The 22,461-nt window shown below is 32.4% G+C and overlaps 1 protein-coding gene across 1 annotated transcript; it reads left to right on the plus strand.

Moving 5' to 3' along the window:
• The first annotated feature begins 17,366 nt into the window (after positions 1–17,366).
• On the plus strand, positions 17,367–19,083 carry LOC7490520 (protein BIG GRAIN 1-like A). Its single transcript, XM_002324677.4, has one exon. The coding sequence runs from the start codon at positions 17,807–17,809 to the stop codon at positions 18,983–18,985; it is 1,179 nt and encodes a 392-aa protein (XP_002324713.1). The 5' UTR covers positions 17,367–17,806; the 3' UTR covers positions 18,986–19,083.
• The last annotated feature ends 3,378 nt before the right edge of the window (positions 19,084–22,461 follow it).

Consider the following 22,461-nt stretch of genomic DNA (forward strand, 5'->3'; position numbering starts at 1 on the left):
TTTATTTTTTTTAGTGTTTTTGGATAATTTTAATGTATTAATATCAAAAATATATTTTTCACAAAATAAAAAAAAATATATATTATTTTGATGCATTTCTGAACTAAAATCACTTTGAGATTTGAGAAACAACCGTAAATACACTCTCAAACACTTTCTAATTATCAATTAAAAAATGTGTTTTCTCCTCATAGCTCTCATTTTTTTTCCCAAAGAAAACAACGACAAACATACCATCTCATTCTTCATGTCACTACCTGACATCACGATAACTAGCTGGAAAAAAAAAAAGTTTTAATGTCTTTTTAGGGAAAAAGTCTAAACTAGTTAAAAAAAATCGTTACCTAGTATTATAGTCATTAGAAAATTATAATTTGTCTTCAGATATCTGTAGTAAAGGACTAGTTACACTAAAAAAAAGATATTGTCACCCCTAAAATATCATAACTGAAGTAGGATGCATTGTTAATTTTGTTCTAAATTACTAAGAGTCTATTGTGTTATGCTATTGATGATCTATTTATTTAATGAATGCAGGTTTACTGTGATGAGGTAAACCCTAGTCAAAAGTCCAACACCTATTTGTTTTAAAAGTTTGGTTGATTTTTGTCACTCCTGATTATTTGGTGAGTTAACAACTCTAAAGTTGTCATTTCAAATCACAACTCAAGTTATGTCTATAAATATATCAATGGGTCTATATTGGATCCATGGAACCTAACTCAAATCCTAGTAAAAACTCATGGAATGTTCCTCAAAGAAGTTCACCTATCCTATGATATCTTAGATATTTCTAACTCTAGTGTTATGAAATATTGGATTGAAAATACCCAAAATTGGTGAATATTTCAAGAAATTCAATTTTACCTTTAACCAAACACTTCATCATTTTTTTGTTTTGAAGAAATTATGGTGAAAAGCTATTCATTTTGATTTCCAATTATTAGCTCGTTATGTGTCCATAAACCCAAATAATAAAAAGTGAATAGCAAAACATTTTCTTTAATGTTCGAAAATAAAAGTTGGATTTTTTAGAGTTTTGGGCACGTAGGGTCAATGGATCTTTTAATTTGGGCTAAGTTTTAATACGATTTATAACTTGTTATATAGACCAAAAATAGATGCAAAATAATTTTTATATTTTTCTTTTGTTTTTATGAAAATGGTAAGATATACAAAAATATTTTTGCCTTTTTCTTTTTTGTGAAGAACAAAAAAAAGTTGTTTATTTTAGTATGTAAAAATGATTTTTTTTAAATGGCTTGGCCATACTAGATTTAAAAAGAAATTTGATGAAAGCCGTTGCTATTGCATATTTGAATAAAAGAGAAATTACAATTTAAAATATTAACTAAGCATTAAACACATAATATAACACCATATAAATTTTTAATATTTTGAAGATACGTGGAGCCTTTAACTCAGGAAAACATAGTGATTTTCTTTTTATATAAATATATTTCATTTAACATGATGTTAGTCCTTTAAGAATAACTAGTACTCAATTATAATTTCTACTGAAATTCTAGTAGATTCTCTTCTATATTCAGAACATCCAAAGATATCAACATCTGCATTATCACATTACAATTAAATTTAATCCTTTATTTCAATCATCCTGTATCATTTCATCAAACAATATCATGATAACCCCACAATCATCTTAATAACAATCAATCATAATTAATTCTCTTAACAAACAAATAAATATCAATTTAGAACGCATACAAATATCATACATAACAATTTAAATACATGTTTATCTTATAACTAAATGCATAAGTTAAGATTAACATAAACAATAGAAATTAAGATATTTAAAATACATGTTATAAGTTTAAGTTCAATTACACAAAGACTACAAAAAAACTTCTTAAGCCATAGTAATTACATAATCATTACTTAGATCTATTCTACTATTTTGGGCAATTATAAAAAGTACTTGAAATCAAACAATTAACATTGTATTGCATTCAATCGTCAACACAATAATAAAAGACATCCAATGTTTTATCAAAAGATTTTTCAATATCTTTTTACGAGCCATACCATCTGATTCTTACATTTAATTGTTAAACAACTTGATCATTATCCTTGAGATCGAGTCAATCTTGATCGTCTTTCATGAAAGTCCATAACTCTAACCATTATCATTGATGCCAATTATTCTTCAAGACTCATTTAACTTTATTCTTTCTTTATCCTTACACTATCAACATTCCATATGCAATAACACATTTAAAGAATTTGCAGTTACAATGTTTATGAAACCTTTAATGCAATATAAGATGCAAAACGTTATACACATGTAGTTGCTATAACCTGCTAACCTCTTACAACCTCCCTTGCCCTAACAAGGTCCAACCATTCTTACTTAGATCTCATTTCAAGAACTTTATTTTGGTTGTCATTCAATCTATATTTTCTACAATAGTTTGAAACTACAATATTTTTGTGTTGTTTAGAACCGTACTAAACTAAACCTCTTTGTTATTGTCAAATAGTCTTTAATCGTTCTGCATTTATGATATTAGTACAACCCTGATTTCCATTTCTTTTCTAATCCTTAGTTCCAGAGTTATATTCTCTATGACTAACTCAATAGCCCTTACATAGTCATTATCCTTTTTGTTGTTAAACAACTTCTAACACAACCTATCCAATCTACCAAATCAGTCTTTATATATGCTTTATAAAAGTCCTTTTTCCTGTTTATCACTTGTTAACAGATAATTTGACACTTTGCATACACTGATAAGTAATCAAATAAATAAAGAATGCAAAAAACTTAAATGCACAATGTATTTGGTTATGAAGGGAAATTTTTTTGAAGAACTCTTCAAGAGATAAAAATAAAACCCCCGGGGCAGCCAAACTCAAGATAAATAATTTTTTCACTAGTTTGAATGATTACAAGAGGAGTATCTCTGAACACAACCCTTTATGTCTATACTACCTTACTTGATGAGACGATAAACCATGTTATATCTCATACTACAATAGCTTGCCAGTATATCTGACGATATTCAAACTGTTGTCATCCTAACTGAAACCTTTAGTTGCTAACAGTTCACACAAGAACTCTCCCTAGAAGTCTGTAGGTTCTCCAACTCTTTAGGGACCAATTCTCATTGAGAATTTCTTACACACTCCTTATATGTCAAAAGTATGTGCTGCAAAACTCTGTGTAAACTCCTTAGCTTGTTGACACACTTGCTTCAATGTAATTGATGCTTTTATGTCCTGAAACTTTTCTTTGAAGCACACGATGAACACCTTTCTTCAGACTTAACCTTCTTTATATACATGTCTTATGTTATAAGGCTAAGGATAATCTTCAAGTTTCCTAGTTTTTCATATTGGTAATAGACTGCTAACATGTTTAACAAAAAATAATGATAAAGTTATCTTCGAATAACTTTTTCTAGTTCATCTAAACTTATCTCTTAAATAATCTAAGCTAATCAGATAATTACCAAGAAGATAATGCTAACTAATCTTGATAAACTTCTATCTTAGCCAAAGTATCTTCTTACCAACTCTATAAGATCTTCATTAACCTCAGTCAACAAAATAGCATTTACAGTCTTCCATTTTGGCCTGATTTATGACAAAACATACAAAAATGGATTAACAAGCATTAAGTTCATATCAAACAAAAATTCTTGCAAACACCATCAGTTAGCATGAGAACAATTGTCAGTGTTCTTAACAATTCATAACATGTTTAAAAAGTTCTTTCATGTAAAAATTTCAAACAGTTATTTAGATAATATTGCATATTTATAAAGTTCAGATTAAAAGTATTGCATACAGCCATAACATGGAAGTTCATATGTTTATCCCAAATATTATAGACCATTAAAATCAATTCAGGATTTACAAACAACAAGAATAGAATAATAAAAGGAGTAGCAAATGTCAGCATCACCATAATCCATGCATCTCCCCCTTAATTTGGCACTAATCAAGGTTTTGATCATCATCATCATCTCCTACAACCATATGATGAATTTGCTCAACATTCAACCCTAATTGTACAAGCTTGTCATTCTCTTGTACTGCATCCTGTTGGATATCAGAGAGCAATTTGTCAACTTCTCCAGCTTTTTGATCCCACCTTCGAATAAACTATCAAACTTGTTAGTTAAAAACTATAATTGCTCCATGATAAGTGAATGTAACGGCCTAGTTAAGGGTGACTCTAGTTGAGATGTCTTTTCTTATTAACCACAACTTCAGATTTCACAACTGTTACAATAAAAATCTTGCCAGACATTTTCACCATAGGTTTAACATTTTTTAAGGAAACCTTAGCTAAAATAACTATTTTAGTGATCAAACCCCCAAAAGGAAAACTTGATTTCTTGTTAGATAGAGCTTTTTGAATCACATTTATAAAATATGTAGCAAGATCAATGGGTACATCAATCGTAATGGCATACATGAATTGTGCCTTTTCAATAATCAATTTTGTGCATCTAGTAATTGACCATAAGTTGGCCAAGATAATTTTTGCTAACAGTCTATATGGTGCCACCAATGACTTCATAGGTAACCTCTATGGATTGACAGTCCACTAAGGTCTCTTAGGTCCTAGAAACAAATCACTCATTTGGGTTTTGGATGGTGTCCCAATTCATTTGAAAGGAAAACCCAAATTACTGACCTTAGGCATGCCATACAAGTCTCTATTGACAAAGAGGGACATGGTAAGGGTTTGACTTTGGAAGTGATTGACTTTTCATCCAAATCAAACGGGTCACAGTTAGCATAAAATTCCCTCACAATTTCCACATAAGAAGTAGGTACCTCACGTCAATTCCCTCACAAGTCAAACAACCCCTTCAGTCTCCCATTTTATTTTTCTAAAAATCTCTTCAATGAAAGTAAAGGTAGTATCAAATAAATCACTTATAGATACCTCACGTTCTCCCAACACATTCTTCCCTGAGAAGTTGGTCTTGCATGTCTTTTTCTACCTCTAATGAGGTGAAATGCTCCATCTTGATAGAATATGGTTCAGGTTTTGATGAACTGGCCATGCCTTTGCCTTTCTCATTAGTCTCTTGAGTCTTGGAAGGCTGAATAAGGGTTTTATTAGGAGATGAGGTCTCTTACTCTTGTTCATCCAAGGAGCTTAAAGAAGGTGGGGTGCAGGTTTCTTTTGTGCTTTCATCTTATACCGACCATGTATAAATTAACACAACATTCATCCATAATGTTTTCTAGAAATTTCAAGATTCGTGCTTTTTAAGCTCACAACAAGATCCAACAACATGTTCTCTTGTTAGATCAACATATAATCTTCTTACCATTTTTTAACGATGTAGAATGCAATATTGAAGAGATTATTAGGGATATCAAGAGAGAAAAAAGATGAATGGTTTTGCCTTAAAAATGGGCAAAAAAAATAAATTACTTTAAGTCAAGATGACAGAAAAAGAGAATAGATTTGACTGAAGCTTGTAGTGAAATAGATATAATAATGCAATATTTGACAAAGGCTATGTCATATCAAATCACTTTTCATTCCTTTTTATTGATAAGTTCATCTGGCTTCTCCCCATCAAAACATGTTCTTTGGTTGTTTAAAGATCTTCTTTGAAACCCAAAAAACCTTCCTTCAACCATTGATCATTTGTTTTTTTAAAAAATAACCATGCCATTTAAAGATATAGACCTTAATAAGGTAAGCCGATTTTTAGCCTAAAAACACTCATAATTGACAATTTTGAAAAGAGATACTTACCTCAATGGTTAATCATCATTCATGAAAGCATATTCCTTTATTTGACCAAATTGAGATGTGAGTGTGTGAGTGCATGAGTGAGATAAGCATACCATTCTGATTGTTTTAAACAACTTTATATAATCATCTTCATACATTGATAAAATATGTTTAATAGGGTGTCAACAACATACATTGAAAGTCAAACTTTATGCTAGGACCTAGATACATGAACATTTATTATTCTCAACAATAATTTTGATTAACTCATTAACTCTATTATGAAATTGTTTGTCTATTTCGACAATGAAGTGAGTAAAAACTTTTTCTTGAAGGATTTGAAGAGAGGGAAAAATAATTCATTATGGATTGCTAGTCTATTTCCATAATGATGTGAGCAATCAACTTTTTCTTCAAGGATTTGAAGAGAAAAAAAACAATCCATTATGAGATTGCTTGTCTATTTCCACAATGATGCGAGCAATTGACTTTTTCTTCAGGGATCTGTTGGAAGGGAATCTATCTTAACAGTTTGTATTAGATTCAACTAACTTTAGTCAATTCAAGGCACATGCTCCCCTTTAATGTCAGCATATATATATTCAAAACCAAAAAATCATCAAATCGAGCAAACTTGAAAGCCATTTATGCCTCCTCTTTTACACTTCTTCAAGTTACCAACTTTCTCTCTTTAAAACCTAATTTTTCTAACTCATATTTTCTCCTTAATCTACCAAATCTTTAGGTTTTCTTGGTAAAACTACTTTAAATCACTCAAGAACACTAAAAAAAAGCAAAATCTCACCAATTTGAGATGGAAAATTAAAAACCTAGTTTTTTTCTCTACAAAAAATGGCTGGCTGATTTTCTAATGAGGATGATGAAGTTTTATGACTTATTTATGATACTCCTCATTTAAGCCTCTATGTGTTTTTTGTGCAAAATACTCGACTGCCGACCTATATCGCAAGACCTTATTGAACTCTAATTGATCTAAAGTTTTAGCCCAAGGTAGAACAATATGTCAAGAGACATCTTATAAAATTTCAAACCGAATTAATGATTGAATTGAGATTTGTGCTTGATATCATAAAACTAGTCAGTAGGTGATTTTACGCCAAAAATCTGAATTTTCTTGTTCAATCCTTACATGAATCATACCATTTATTCCATTAAATCCTCAGGATCATTTCTTTATTCCAAAATATATTTATTTTTCCTTTTATCATTTATATCATTTACAAACATATTATCGTTTCACGGTAACGTTACCGATTTTTATACTTATTATAGTATGTATTGAGATGTGGAGAATGAATTGAAAATAAATGGAAATCTTGTATTTGAATTTTAATAAAAAGGTTGTTTATGCCTTAAATTACAAACATTGGAACTTTGTAAGAATTACAATTTTTTTTGTGTTGTGTTGAATAATTGTTAGGTGAAGAAATGTTAAAGAAAATGAATATGTTTCTTTGAGAGAGTTTTAATTATTTCAAATGGGAAGTGAAAAGGACTAATTGATTGATTAGGGGGTTGTGTTTAATGATGTTATAAGACATTTGGAAGAGAGATACTTGTCTTGAATGGTAAGGAAAATGAATGAAAATACTTGGTTGCATGTTAGAAACATTAGATTGGAGACTAGACGAATTCATCACTCAAGTTCCTTAGGACTTGAAAATGATAAAATTTAGCATGATTTTCTCACAAAAGTTGCTTAATGAAACTAAAACTTGCTTAATTTGGAATTATAAAACTCCATATATGGGCTAAAATTTGAGGGAAGGTCGAACTAGAACCTTACCACACAATTTTACATATTGTGATAACATGAAGTTTAGGTATGTTAATGGCAAAAACAAGTTTTATTTTCTTCAACAAAGTTGTAGTTGAGTATCTTAGCTTTCAGAAGAAACAAGCCAAGCCCAAAAACTAAATTTCATAGCTTTAGATAAAATCAAATCAGTAACTAGTGTTCTGGGAATTAAGTAAAAATGACTAGAGTAGCCAATTTTAAGAACTTGCCTTTGATAAAAAGACTTAAATGATAAAGGTTTTGAGCGTGGAATTTTCATTATAAGAAAAAATTTTATTGGTGATTGATTTATGGGTGAACTTACATTGAATTACTAAATGTGGAATGATGTGCATACATGTTGATACATGAGAGGTTGCTAGAGCAAGATCTTAAGGTGGAGAGGCAAGACATTCATGAGTAGCAAGTAGGAGACTGACTCTTCTATTATAAACATGTTAAAGCTATTAATTATATTTCTTTTTAGTATTTATAAAATTAGATGTATTTGGTTGTGTGAGATGTGAGATGTGAGATGAATATTGAAAGGGAATATAAATCTTACTAGTACTTAGGATAATACTAGAGGCATCAATTTGATTTGATGACCGTGGATATGCGTTGACTAGTATTTTGTGTAGTGCTAAAGACATTAATTTGACTAATAACTAGGAATATAAAATTAACGAGTAGTCAGTGTAGTACTAGAGACATCAATATAATTTGATGACTAGGAGTATGCAAATGACTAGTACTTGGTGTAGTACTAGAGACATCAATTTGATTTGATAATAATGAATATGAGATTGACTAGTACTCTGTGTAGTACTAGAGACATCAATTTGATTTGATGAACAAGAATATGAGATTAACTAGTACTCGGTATAGTACTAGAAGAATCGATTTAATTGACGATCGAGATATGAATGATTCCGTAAAAGAAAAGGATTGGTTTAATAATTGTTTGTCTATGTATAGTTTAAGTAGAAGATTTATTTATCTTGCTATAACATACTATAACTATTGCTAATTGTTATAAACTATATTGTTTATAGGATCTTCACAAGCTCGCGATGCGCAGTAGATCACTTTTGTAGTTTTGTTGAATAGTTATTAAAGTTGTAGTTAAGAAAAACATCAAATCCTTTTGTAATTTTGAGTATGTTCTTCTCGTATGTAAGTAAATTTTAATATTAGGATGTATGTATCAACTAAATTTGTTAAACTAGGACTTTATAAATTCTTAAATCATTCCTTCTTTTTCTTTACATTTACAAATACATGAGATTTAAATTATGATTCTTTTACCTTATAATTATTGCTTAGTTACTGTGTGATGAATATGTTGTGATTATTGATTGAAGTATGGAATGATTGATTGAAAGAGTAGATGTGGTCTATTTTTATGGTGTTAAATTGTGGAATTGATCCAAGATGATTGGATCGACAATAGAGATTTAAAAATAGAAGTGAAATAGGTTTATATTGATAACTTGAGATCTTCTAGTATAGAGGAAAATCTATCAAAATTTCAGTAAAAATTTGAATAAGATTATATTCAACTTACAACACATACACACACACGTGTGTGTGTGTGTGTGTGTGTGTGTGTGTGTGTGTGTGTAACAGCTAATTTAGAACTTTTGGACTCAGCTGCAAAGGAATCCCACCATTTGATTTTGAATTTGTGAACAAGTACTGGATGTCTGTTTTGTAGATTATAATCATAGAACCATGAACATACCCATGGAACAAAAAATTTTGTACAAAAAATGAGAAGGGAAGAAAACTTTCGTTTAGAAGGGGCTGGTTGAAAATTATTTTTGAAATGGAGGTAACAATTTTCAACCAGAGGATGTTCTTTGAGGTAGTCAACATGACAACCATAGTAGTCCCACCATTGGAGGAACCAGGGGGGGAGGTTTGTAGTATTCATGGTATTATCGAAGTAGAAAAGCCAAGAATGGCTATGGTTTTGATTTTGTAGGAGGAAGGCATTGAACCATGCCTGTTGGTAATCCCAATATGTATAGGTAGTATTGAAGTCCTGAGGATTTATACGGAAGTGCATGGGGAAGGAGAGAGGTTGATGTAAGGGTTGTCCCCAATCTTTAGGGTGGATAACTTTGTGAATGATGCATGTAGAATATGCGGGTTCAGTGTGATCAGAATGTAGTTTGAAGTGTTTGAACTTGACAGAATTGGTAATCTCAAGGATGGTGGCATAGTAGGATTGTGGTTTGGCTAAATTCCAGGGTTTGTAATACCAATTTGGAGGGAAAATTTTTGAAGCAGTAATGGAAGGATTTTCATGATAGAATCCTTCTTCCATAGTTAAAATATTTTGGAAAGTAGTTTTGAAAATATATTTGGATTTGGTTTTTGGAAAACTGGTTTGTTGTAAAGAAAGGAGGGGTTTTGTAGCAGAAAAACCTCCTTTGGGTTTTGAAAGGGATTTGGAAATACTACCTGTTGGTGATACGGAGTCGTTAGAGGCCTGTTGGGATACCTTTTGTAATGCCAGGAGTAATTCTGGTGATTTGGATATGGTGTCAACCCAATGTTGAACTGTGTCGGGTTGGACCTGTGGTGGTTTTGTAGGTTCTTCTTCTTCAATAACTGCCTCATACCAGGATTTGACAGGTTTGGCAGCTAGGATGGCGGAAAACATGAGTTTTGCAGAAGGCTTGGGGCTCTCTGGTTTTGTAGGCTGGGTTTGGGGGGCTTTCCCCTTGTCTTTAGCTTTTGCTTTAGGAGGCATCAGGACCTGTTTTGGAGGAATTCTCGGGTTAGGAAATCAGGGATGGAATTTGAATCTCCTTTAATGTAGACAATATTGAAATCTATATTTGTGTTAATACATTCAGAAAATCATCTGGAATATGCTCAATGTTTGTAAGTGTATGGGGCAATGCAAGAGATTCAATGGCTTGATCTTCTGGTTCAGACTCAGTGTCAGACTGGCTTTTAATTTTAGACAGAAGATGTTGTAATATGGCAGTCTTTCTGTTGGGCTTGTTTTAAGGTTTGTAATTCGGATTTAAGGGTTTTGATCTCAAAATGTAATTCTGGAATGGTGACTGTGGTTTTGGATTTCTTTTTGTTAAGAATCTTTATAAGGTCATAGGTATTAGTGCTGATATTTTTTTAATGTCCAGAAGATTGGATCCTCGAAGATGCAGCACCACCGGAGTTACCTCAACCACCTCAATCCAATGTCCAAATTACAAATATTACCCAGTACACAGATGGCAAAGTTAAATTGTCTTTCCACCGACACTCTACAAGTTCCAGATTTTCAGAAGCCTCTTCCTCTTCCAGTACAATAGATCTAGGAAGAATTTTCAAAATCCCTTCTCTTATCAATATCCCTTATCATGCCAACCCTCCTAGAAAATCTACATCTGATATTCCTTCTACTAATTTCCAAAATGCAGACTACACTACAAATATACCAAAACCTGTTTATACAGACCTTGAGCAACCATCTCCTCCAACTTCACCAACCTTTTCAGCTGTTACTGAAAACATCCAAAATGAGCTGAATGTTTTGACTTTAGAAAAGCATTTTGTCATAAACAAAACTCTTCTCAGAAGTGATTTTTATGGTGATCATAATATGGAAAAATGATCTTGGTTTTTTCAACACTTCCTCCAACAGAGGAATGATATTCAAAAACAATTTTATGCTTACATTGAGACCCATAACGTGCAAATCTTATTCTTTGATTGGTTTGAATTCCATTATGTTTCAGCACAACATATTGCATATCCATTTGCATCCATTAAACATGCATGTTCTATTACAACCCGTTCAAAAACTCCTACATGGACCCTCACCAGTGGACCAACAGTTGAGTCTGATCATCCACCTTTACGCAACATACAACTTACCCACAAAGATCAAACAGTTGATGTAGCCCCATATAAATTACCTGGAGAAGATACCCTCACAAATACCAAACATATCATCCAACAAAACAACTTTACAAATACCAACCTCCATACCATCGGTAAACAACTTACCAGATTGGAAAAAAAATACAAAAAACCCTAGTCCACCTTATAACTGATAAAAACCTCGTCGACCTTAAGCTAAAAAACCCATTATTCAAACCATATCAAGTTACTAAAACGAGCCAAGCACAGATTCAGGAAAATCAAACAGATTTTCTTAAAACCATTAAAATACACTTACAAAACCTTGACCGGACAACCTTGACTGTCCCAGATACACCTCAACAATCCAACCCTTCATCCTCTACAAATCAGGTCAATACTCTCCAAAATAACCCCGTATCAACCTCAGATACAGATACTCTTCAAGAACAACCTCTTCAACTAAACAGACTTACCTGACAAGCTCTCAAAACAACCATTGCTCCAGACATTTCCATATCTACTGAACCAACTGTCGTTAGCCAACATAAATATAATGCATCTTCCCTCTATGAATGGAACATAGATGGCATGTCCGAATATAATATCCTAAACACCCTCCAACAAATGACCATGACAGCTAATGCCTACAAAACTCAAACATGAACCTCAGACAATATATATATATATATATATATATATATATATATATATATATATATATATATATAAATGCCGGTTGTTGTGTTCATCCATCATTGTATAGATTGAAGGGGTTGTTACATGTAATGGGTTAATTTTTGAAAGAAAATGGTGATTAAATAAGGCTTATTTAGTCCATAAATTTGCACATGGGCTTGGGCTACAAGGGTTCCTAATGTGACTTGGATTTATAGAAGAATTGGTGTCCATACTTTGCAAGGATTCTAAGTCCCATATGGACTTGATGTAGCAGTATCTAAGGGAATCTTTCTCTTAGGTTTTTTTTCTTATTTTATAAGTATTACTAACACATCAAGGAGACAAAAAGGAGGCAATATAAGAAAGTATATTCTAGCAATCAAAACAAAACTTCCTAGTTGAATTCCCACACTAAAAGTTTCGGCTAAAACACTACTTAGAAGAGCTTAGAGATTTTGGCTACATGAAGGAATTATAGCATAAGTACTTTGTTTTTACTATTCGATTTTATTTATTTTATGTTGAACAATTATTTTTAATTTGGGTTTGTTATGGCTCATTAGACATTGTTTAGATGTTTATTTCATTATTCGACTTATATTAGTTGATTCCTAGTTTTGGCCTATTGGCTTACAATCCAAAAAAGGTTATTTAAAGGAGATTATATAATGTTTGGAGCTGCAAATTTTGGCAGCTTGGTGATAATAAATGTGAGTTTCTTCTTTTTAATTGTTTGTGGTAAAACATCCCTTCTTTGCAGGGACAAATGTCGCATATCTGATTTATCAAAGATTAACTAGCTTTGTGGTGTCATTTGCATACTTCAAGTTCTTAGGTACATGGTTATCTCTAGCTCCAAGTTTATTCCAATAACTTTGGTTCTTTAGGTATAAGGTTACCTCTAGGTCAGGGTTCTATCAAACCTGGTTTTGGACTATCTAGGTTGTATTTCAACTTTGTTGCGGGTTGTTTGACCACGTGATCAAGAGATCTGCATCAGTTAATATCAGAGCTAGGCTTTGAAATTAAGTTATATCCTTTCATTTTCCTTTGTTTTGTTTTGGCTCTTCCTAGAATTTGAGTCTTTGTTTTCATTGTCAATTTTCTTCGCGTCTAGCACTATGATTTACGTTAATTAAGGTTTCTTGATAAAAAAATACTTAATGTCTTAAAAAATTTTAATGTTGTATTGGGATATATATATATATATATATATATATATTCAAATCAGTTCGGGTAAAAAATGGTTTAATCAGTTCGGTTCAACAAATTTAGGTAGTTTTGGGTTTTCCTACTTGTTTCTAGTTTCGATCAGATTATTTCTACAGCTTAGAAATGATTTTTATGTTAATTTTAGTTTCCCATATCATTAATTAATTCTAGTGTGTTGTCCTCTTGTCGTAAAGTATCTTGTAAATCGCCATGGATCCTTGAGTGAAACACAAGAGGAGAGTAAACAAGTGAGGGAGTGGGTAAGGAATATATATATATATATATATATCTTGTCAAGTAACCAATTTTTTTTCAAATTTGAAGATGTCTGAGTCAAGCAATAACATGGCACCACAGAGAGGGGAAAATGAAATTGTAACTCGGTTGTGAATTATGAATCAGCGGATGAATCAGATGACCAATGAATTTGAAGATAGGTTGGAGAGGCAACGTGCTAATGATCATGGTAGGGTTTAAAATAGGCCTTAACAAAGAGAACTTAATGTTAAGAGAGCTGTTAGGCGAGTTAACATTATTGTGGATGAGTTTGTTGCTAACAATATGGATATAGGTGATGTTGATTTTGATGATATGTCCGTGTGCCATTGAGAATATTTTGGACAACAATATAATCTTCAATATAGAGCAAATAAATATGATGATAATTTTGGCTAGAGGAAAAATTATAGGTATTGTGATTATAATGTTGAGTTTGGTGGAGATTTGTGTATAGTTAGCTGAAAATACTGACTTTTCAAGGGAAGAATGATGTAAAAGTTTATTTAGAGTAAGAGAAAAAGATGGAGTGGATTTTTTAGTGTCACAATTCTTTGGAGCTCAAAAAATTCAAGCTTGTTATGATTGCTTTTACTGACTATATCATTGTGTGGCAGGATCAGTTAATGACAAACCTCAAAGGAATTATGAGAGGCAAGTTAATACTTGATATGAGATGAAATCTATTATAAGGAGGAGATCTATGCCTAGCCATTACTACAAGCCATCCATGGATTTATTTTTCATGATTCAAACTAATTTTTTTTACAATTAATTTAAACTCATATTTGCTCAATTAACACCCCATATTACACAAAATTAATCAAATTTAATTCTCCTGATTCTTTTTTAATCTTAGGTCGACCATTTGAAAAACAAGGAACCAATGTTTTTATTTTTGTTTTTGTTTTATCCCACTACATCTAAATCCTTTATTACGAACACAATTAAACCCTTATTTCTATTTCGTTCAATTAACATTCTCATATCCAGGTTTCAAAATTATATTCCTATACTTTTCAAAAGATACACTATAACATGTAAATCATGCATCCAACCAAAACTTTACCGCAATGACATTTTCTTAGACCTTCACATGAAATTTAACATCCAATATCATAAAATTTAAAGCAAAGTTTCCATCTCCCCCAAATTACCTGCCATGGTTGGCCACAAGGTAGCCAATTGTCTATTGTTTTCTTTGAATTTTTTTCTTAGAAATTATCATATTATCTTCCATTCCAAACTAATTTAAATAAACTTAAATCAAACAACCCTTATCCCCCAATTTCTTCATATACTATAGAATCTTAAAATTATGGATTTCTTCCCCTCCCCTAAAAACAATAAAGAACAAATTTGATTAAATGAGAGTTCTCTACCTTTGTTAAATTGACTCAATTGAATGAGTTCTTATAACAATTTCCATGTATCATCACCTTCCCTTCCAAAATTTTAATCTTTCTCTCACTAAAACGCAACCTCCCAACCTCTCTAAAGTTTCTAATTAAGTGGTTTCTTATAGTAAAATCACTTGAAATCACTCTTCCTTGCAAAACATTTTAGAAAATATGAGAAAATAAAGAAAAGAGAGAAGAAATTTTGCATTTTTCCCTCTTCCATGACCGCTAGACTTAGCTTGATAAAGGAGGGGGATTTTTATTTATTTACCAAAATGCCACCACTAATTAACCCATGTGTAATTGTTTGTCAATTACATTATCAATTTATTACTATATTTCATTTGATATTTTTAAGCTAATGAGGACTTTTGACCCTAATAATAACCATTTCCTTCTAAATTTATTATTTTTATATCAAAGGTTACACTATTTAGCATTGGTTTACTAATTTTTAGTCACGGGTTTACATAAGCCAAATCCTTCTTCCTCCTCATTTTTTTTTTACAGTAGGTCTATGTATGGTTTACTCTTCAAAACATAAAATAATGCACATGTTACTATCCATGATGATTATTACTCACCAATGTATTTTGATTTATTTTATTTTTATTTGCTTCATATTAACATTATTTTCATTTTGTTAAATTATGTCTTTGTCATTATGCGTGTGTGTATAAATATTTATTTTGAAAGAAGGATAAAAAATTAATATCAATGTGTTTTTATTAAGTTAGCATCATATTTTTTATTGGGTTTTAAGGGACGGTGTAGGTCTAAGGCACATATTTTCTTTACCTTAAAACGAGTTTAACAACGAGTCGATGAATTTTTGTCAAGTTAGCGTCAAGTTTTGATCAAGCCTAAATTTGGATTTTTCATGTTTAGGTTAACGTGTCTCCTAGTTTTAGGGAGTAAGGTAGGCCTAGTAAGATGTTTTAAACCTAAAATGAGGTCAATAACAAGTCCACAAGTCTCCTCCGAGTAAAGACCAAAGTTGGATGAGCGTAGTATTCTATTCAAATTTCTAGGTTTGTTTTTTTTAAAAAAAGATAAGAACATAATAAAAAAAGGTCAATAAATATATTAAATACATAAAAAATAAATTACATTAAAAAAATATTAAAAATTAAAAAAAATCATCAAGTTGTGAGACATTAATTCGGGGCGCAATGCCAACTAGATGAACAACAATGATTAACAAATAACTTATGAAATAAGCTCTTAAAATAATTAGGAAAGTTAAAGGCATGCATATAAATAAATTTACAAGAAATACATAGCTAAGGTGATATTTTATTGGAAAGGATGTGGTAAGGATAATTTTTATCTTCTCTTATACATAACCAACCCCTTACTTAGATCTATAGAACCAATATATATTTTAGAATTCTTAATCTCTTTAAAGAACTAGGTGAAGACTCCATGTTTCATATTTTCCTTTAATTTTGGAATTTTCATGTCAAGCTCAACAATGGTGATATTAGTTAATAATAGAAGCTCAAAACTAAGAATAGCACTATATGATATGTTAGTCTAAAGGTCTTTAATCACTTATGGATTGGCGTAAGCTTTTTGTACGTCGTATGCCTATTTTTTTTGAAACATTTCCGATTGTTTTGGTAGATGGAGACGGAATTGTTAGAGCCGATGTTCTTTTTTGAAAAGCAGAATCAAAGTATAGTGTTGAACAAGTAGGTGTAACTGTTGAGTTCTATGATTGTGAACTAAATGAAATTAGTTATAGTGATTCTGCTACTGGAAAAAAATATGCTAGACGTCTTTTAGAATTTATCTTATAGAAGAAAGTAAATATTTTTAACTATTACAAGAACTAGACATTAAAAACGTCATAAAAAAAATAATTTGAATCGAACACTCATAAAGTCTTCCAAGTTAGTTAAGCTTTGAATAGTATTGGACATCATGGAACCATCATGGTCAGTTGCAGTAGCAGTACTAAATATCAATCATAATGCTTCTTGGTCATGCCACGTGTTTTCTTTTAGATGAATCAATTATCATTTTTTTTTTATTATTGAAATTATTAACAGATAGGCTGGGTTTTTTTTTATGAGCTCTTCATCAATTTTCAGTCGATCCCAACGGTCCCTCGCAATTCATCCCTCAAAGACAGAATATTAAAAAAAATAAAAATAAAAATAAATTGAAAATTCCTGTCTTACGTCAGCCACCAGTAGAAATGTTCCTCTTGACATTTGACAACACAGTAAATAAGGTAATGAAAAGCGCCAAGCAATCATCACCTGCCCGCCAACCTGTCCATCGCATCCAACTTACAGTTTCTTCTACAATTTACCCGCACGCGCGGCATCTCCTTTTAAAATCTTTCCACAGCCACGCACAGCACAGAGGCCGCTTTTCCATTCTTCTGCTTGCCTGCCTGCCTTCCTTTCCCTCCCTCTTCTTTGCTTTCTGCCTCAGTACTCGTGTTTCTCGTCTCAAGCTTATTATTATTCAAAACAAGCCGTACACAAACACACTACATTTACACACACAAACACCACAGGATAAATAATACTGGTACTCGTACTATTTTATTTAATTTGCTTAGTCTTTCTTTCTACTTCACATGACTACTTGCAATTCTATATATTAATGTGTCTTGCAGCTTTTGACATTCCCTTAGCAGACACTAAAGCTCCCAAACCCCCTTAAACTATACTTCACTGTCCGTAGGATCTCTAGCTACCCCAGCTAGCTTGCCCTCACCCTCTTCCTGTCAAATCCTCCTCTGGGCCTTGATTCACTGGAAGTTTTTTCTTATAAGTAGGTCTGTTTGCCCTCTACATTTCTTGTGCTCAAAACATGTACAAGAAGGAGAGATCTTCAAGGGAAACCACATTCCCTCAGAGAAGAAGGACCCCATCTTTCTCTTCGACTCTTCTTGATTCTATTTACCGTTCGATTGATGATTCCAACGGCGAAGAACATGTGTTGGGGCGATACTCTAGAGAAACAACCATGATCAAGAAACAGGGTTGCAACTCTGTTTCAACAACCAGGCGTGATGCATCATTTCTTGAAGGGGAGAAACAAGCATCTCCTACTCTTCGTCGAGCTGTCATGATTGAAAGCTGGATGGAGAAGCGAAGCTCTCGTGGCTCTAAGCATTATAACGCGACCTCAAGCTCTTCAGACTCTAGCTCTGCAGGAGGAGGGGGCGGAGGAGGGGGAGGAGGAGATGTGTTCTCGTCCTCCGAAAATGAGTCCAGTGTCAAAGAAAATTCGAGTTTTGCCCAACAAAGAACCAAACCACTTTCAGATACGCCACAACTGAAGCCAAGGTGTGAAGGCGGAGGCTTTAGTAAGACAAAGTTAAGAGCATTAAAAATCTATGGTGAATTAAAGAAGGTAAAACAGCCAATTTCACCAGGTGGTCGCATTGCAAGCTTCCTAAATTCTATTTTCAATTCAGCAAGTGCTGCAAAGAAGGTGAAAATGTGCTCTATTGGGGCCATGGAAGATGTAAGTTTCGAGCGTAAATCAAAGTCTGCTTGCTCATCGGTTACTTCCTTTTCAAGGTCTTGTTTAAGCAAAACACCCCCTCCAAGAGGGAAACCAAGCAATGGCACAAAAAGGTCAGTTCGATTCTATCCAGTCAGTGTCATTGTTGACGAGGATTCTAGACCTTGTGGGCATAAATGTATTTATGAAGATGATCCAGGATTGATGCCAGTGCCCCAAAAAGCTGTCAAGAGTACTTCTGTCAGGGAATTAGAGGTTGCTAGAGGAGCAGCAGCAGGTTATTGGAGAAGGAGTTGTCATCAAAAGAAGAGTGTTAGTGAATTTGATTTCAGGGGCTTTCACAGCTATGTTGAAGGTGATGGTGATAGCAACAGTGATGATGATGAGAGTTGTTCAAGCTCTGATCTCTTTGAGCTGGATCATCTGATTGGGATTGGAAGGTACAGAGAGGAGCTCCCAGTGTATGAAACCACTAATTTCAAAACTAATCAGTCCATTGCCAATGGCTTCATTCTGTAATATTCATGTTGTTATCAAAATGCAAATCTAAATCATCAATGTAATTAATGTTTTGGGGACTTATCTAATCAATAATCTATTTATTTTCTTTCTAATCATATTCATTTTCTTTTTAGTCAAAGGTTATTTGAATTTTCTTCTTCTTCTTTCCAAGGCTTTTAGCCCTCCATCTAATCAAAAAAGGAGAAAAGGTGGTTTGTTTTTAATGAAAGCAATGTTTGAAAGGAGCAGTACTCCTCAAGGAGAAGGGATTGTTGTCTGAATTGAATTGCAGAGAAGGAATATTAATGAATATTCAACACTCCATTCACACGGTGAACCGTTAAAGCAAAACACAAAGGTGAATTAACAAAGTGAGAAAAGGAAAAAAAAGCAGATGGAAATTTTTCTTCTCCCCATGAGAAGTGATGTTCTTGCTTTTTCACTGCCTTAGCACATGGCCTCAACCTTACATGTAAAATTAAAGCCATAGAAAATGATTGCAACTTATCAGGGTTTTCCATTTTTCTTTTTTCTTTTTTCTTTTTTTCTTCGTCATAGAAATTTTATTGCACTACACAGGACAATTGCTCTGTATTAGTATCTCACTCAACTTCTCATCTTTTCTCATCAGAGGAATTATACAGGTAAGTAATTATATATGTACTTCAGACAAGTAGGGACATACCCAAGAAATCTCTCAAGTCTAAACATGGCAGGTTCGGACATTGTAGCTAGCAAAAATCCAAAGAAACTTTTTCACCAAAGAAGAAAATAAAAAGTTAGCAATAGACTCGACTATATATATTCCATGGATGATATCGATATGAAACACCATTGGCCACTACCATTGACCTTTAAAATTATCGTTATATTAAACGCCATTTTAAAAAAAGGAGAAGGAGAAAACACAATTTAAAAGGAAACAATTCCCTTGACCAACTAATGAGAGGTTGTAATGTTGTACAAGCATTTATATATATATATATATATGAAGATTTCTCTCAAATCAACAAGTCATTGTCAATTTGATGAATTGGTCATTTTGATAAGAGAATATCATCAATATATGATATGATTCCCAACATAAAAGTAAATTTGATTTGATGACTTCAATTCTAATCATAGCATTCTTATAATCCATTATAGAAAAGGATTGAAAATATCATTTAATTTTGGGTATGGCAGAAAAGCTTTTAAACTGTAATGATATCCCAAAAAATTCAAGCAGCTTGAGAGCAATGCTTATGTGTTGGATAATCGGTTAATCTCTTGGTTTTGGTAATTCAATCCATTCTTCTTTGCCAAGATGGTCAAGAGTTGATGCATGATACAGATCCATGAAGATAAAGTCGATTGCTCACATTATTGTGGAAATAGACGAGCAATCTCATAATAGATCTTTTTATGTTTCTCTTCAAATCCTTAAGAAAAAGTTGATTGCTTACATCATTGTGGAAATAGATGAGCAATATCATAATAGATTATTTTTCTCTCTCTTCAACTCCTTGAAAAAAAAGTCATTGCTCACTTCATTACGGAAATAAACAAAAAATTTCATAATAGAGTTGTTGAGTTAATCAAAATTTATGTTGGGAATAATAAATGTTCATGTATTTAGGCCCTAACATAAAGTTTGACTTTCTAGATATATTGGTGACACCCTCCTAAGCATATTTTATCAATGTATGAAGATGGTTAAAGAAAGTTTTTTTAAAAAAAAAATCAGAATGGTATGCTTATCTCACTCACACACTCACGTCTCTATTTGGTCAAACAAAGGGATATGCTTTCATGAATGAAGATTGACCATTGATGTAAGTATCTCTTTTCAAAATTGTCAATTGTGAGTGTTTTTAGGGTAAAAATTGGCTTACCTTATTAAGGTTTATATCTTTGAATGATGTGGCTATTTTTTAAAAAAAAAAATGATCAGTGGTTCAAGGAAGGTTTTTTGGGTTTCAAAGAAGATCTTTAAACAACCAAATGATGTGTTTTAATGGGGAGAAGCCAGTTAAACTTATCAATAAAAAAAATGATTTGATATGACAGAGCCTTTGTCAAATATTGCATTATTATATCCTTTTTCACCACAAGCTTCAGTCAAATCAGTTCTCTTTTTATGTCATCTTGAATTAAAGTCCTTGTTTTATCCATTTCCAAGGCAAAACCTTTCGTCTCTTTTCTCTTTTGATATCCCTAATAATCTCTTTAATACTCATTCAAAATCTTCTCTTCAATTTTGCATTTTACATCGTTCAAGAGAAATGGTAAGAAGATTATGTCTTAATCCAATAAAAGAACATGTTGTTAGATCTTGTGTGAGGTTGAAAAGCATGAATCTTGAAATTTCTTGAAAACATTATTGATGAATGTTGTGTTAATTTATACAAGGTCGGTATAAGATGAAAGCACAAAAGAAACTTGCACCACTTTCTTCAAGCTCCTTGAATGAACAAGAGCAGGAGACCTCATCTCTTGAGAAAACCCCTGTTCAGCTTTCCAAGATTCAAAAGACTGATGAGAAAGGCAAAGGCATGGGTAATTCATTAAAACTTAAACCATATTCTGCCAAGATAGAGTGTTTCACCTTACCGGAAACAGAAAAGGCATACAGAACCAACTTCTCAAGGAAGAATGTGTTTGGAGAATGTGAGGTATCTATAAGTAATTTATCTGATATTGTCTTTGCTTTCATTGAAGAGATTTTTACAAAAAAAAAAGGGGGAAAAGTTGACTCAAGGGGCACCTGCTCCTTATGTGAAAATTGTGAGGGAATTTTATGCTAAATATGACCCGTTTGACTTAGATGAAAAGTCAATCACTTCCAAAGTGAGGGGTCAAACCCTTACCCTGTCCCCCCCTTTATCATTAGAGACTTGTATGGCATGCCTAAGATCACTAATTCGGATTTTCCTTTCAAAGGAATTGGGGCACTATCCAAAACCCAAATGAGTAATCTGTTTATAAGACCTAATGGACCTAAATGGACTATGAAGTCATAGAGGTTACCTATAAAGTCATTGGCTGCACCTTATAAACTGTTAGCAAACATTATCATGACCAACTTATAGCTAATTGCTAGACACACAGAACTGACTATTGAAAAGGCATAATTCATGTATGCCATTGTGATTGATATACCCATTGATCTTGCTACATATTTTATATATGTGATTCAAAAAGCTCTCTCTGAGAAGGAATCAAGTTTCCCTTTTGGGGGTCTGATCACTAGAGTAGTTGTTCTGGCTAAGGTTCCCTTGAGAGATGTTGAACCATAGTGAAAAATTTTGGCAAAATTTCAATTATAACTGTTGTGAAATCTGAAGTTGTAGTTATCAAGAAAAGACCGAAGAATCTTTTAAAGTCAAGTGGACTTCAAAACTTTTTACTGATGATTCCACCTCATCTTAACCAGAGTCATCCTCAACCAACCCATTACTTCCACTTATCATGGAGCAATAATAGTTGTTAACCAACAAGTTTGATAGTTTAAC

The sequence above is a fragment of the Populus trichocarpa genome, chromosome 18, assembly GCF_000002775.5.
Source record: "Populus trichocarpa isolate Nisqually-1 chromosome 18, P.trichocarpa_v4.1, whole genome shotgun sequence".
Classification (NCBI taxonomy): domain Eukaryota; kingdom Viridiplantae; phylum Streptophyta; class Magnoliopsida; order Malpighiales; family Salicaceae; genus Populus; species Populus trichocarpa.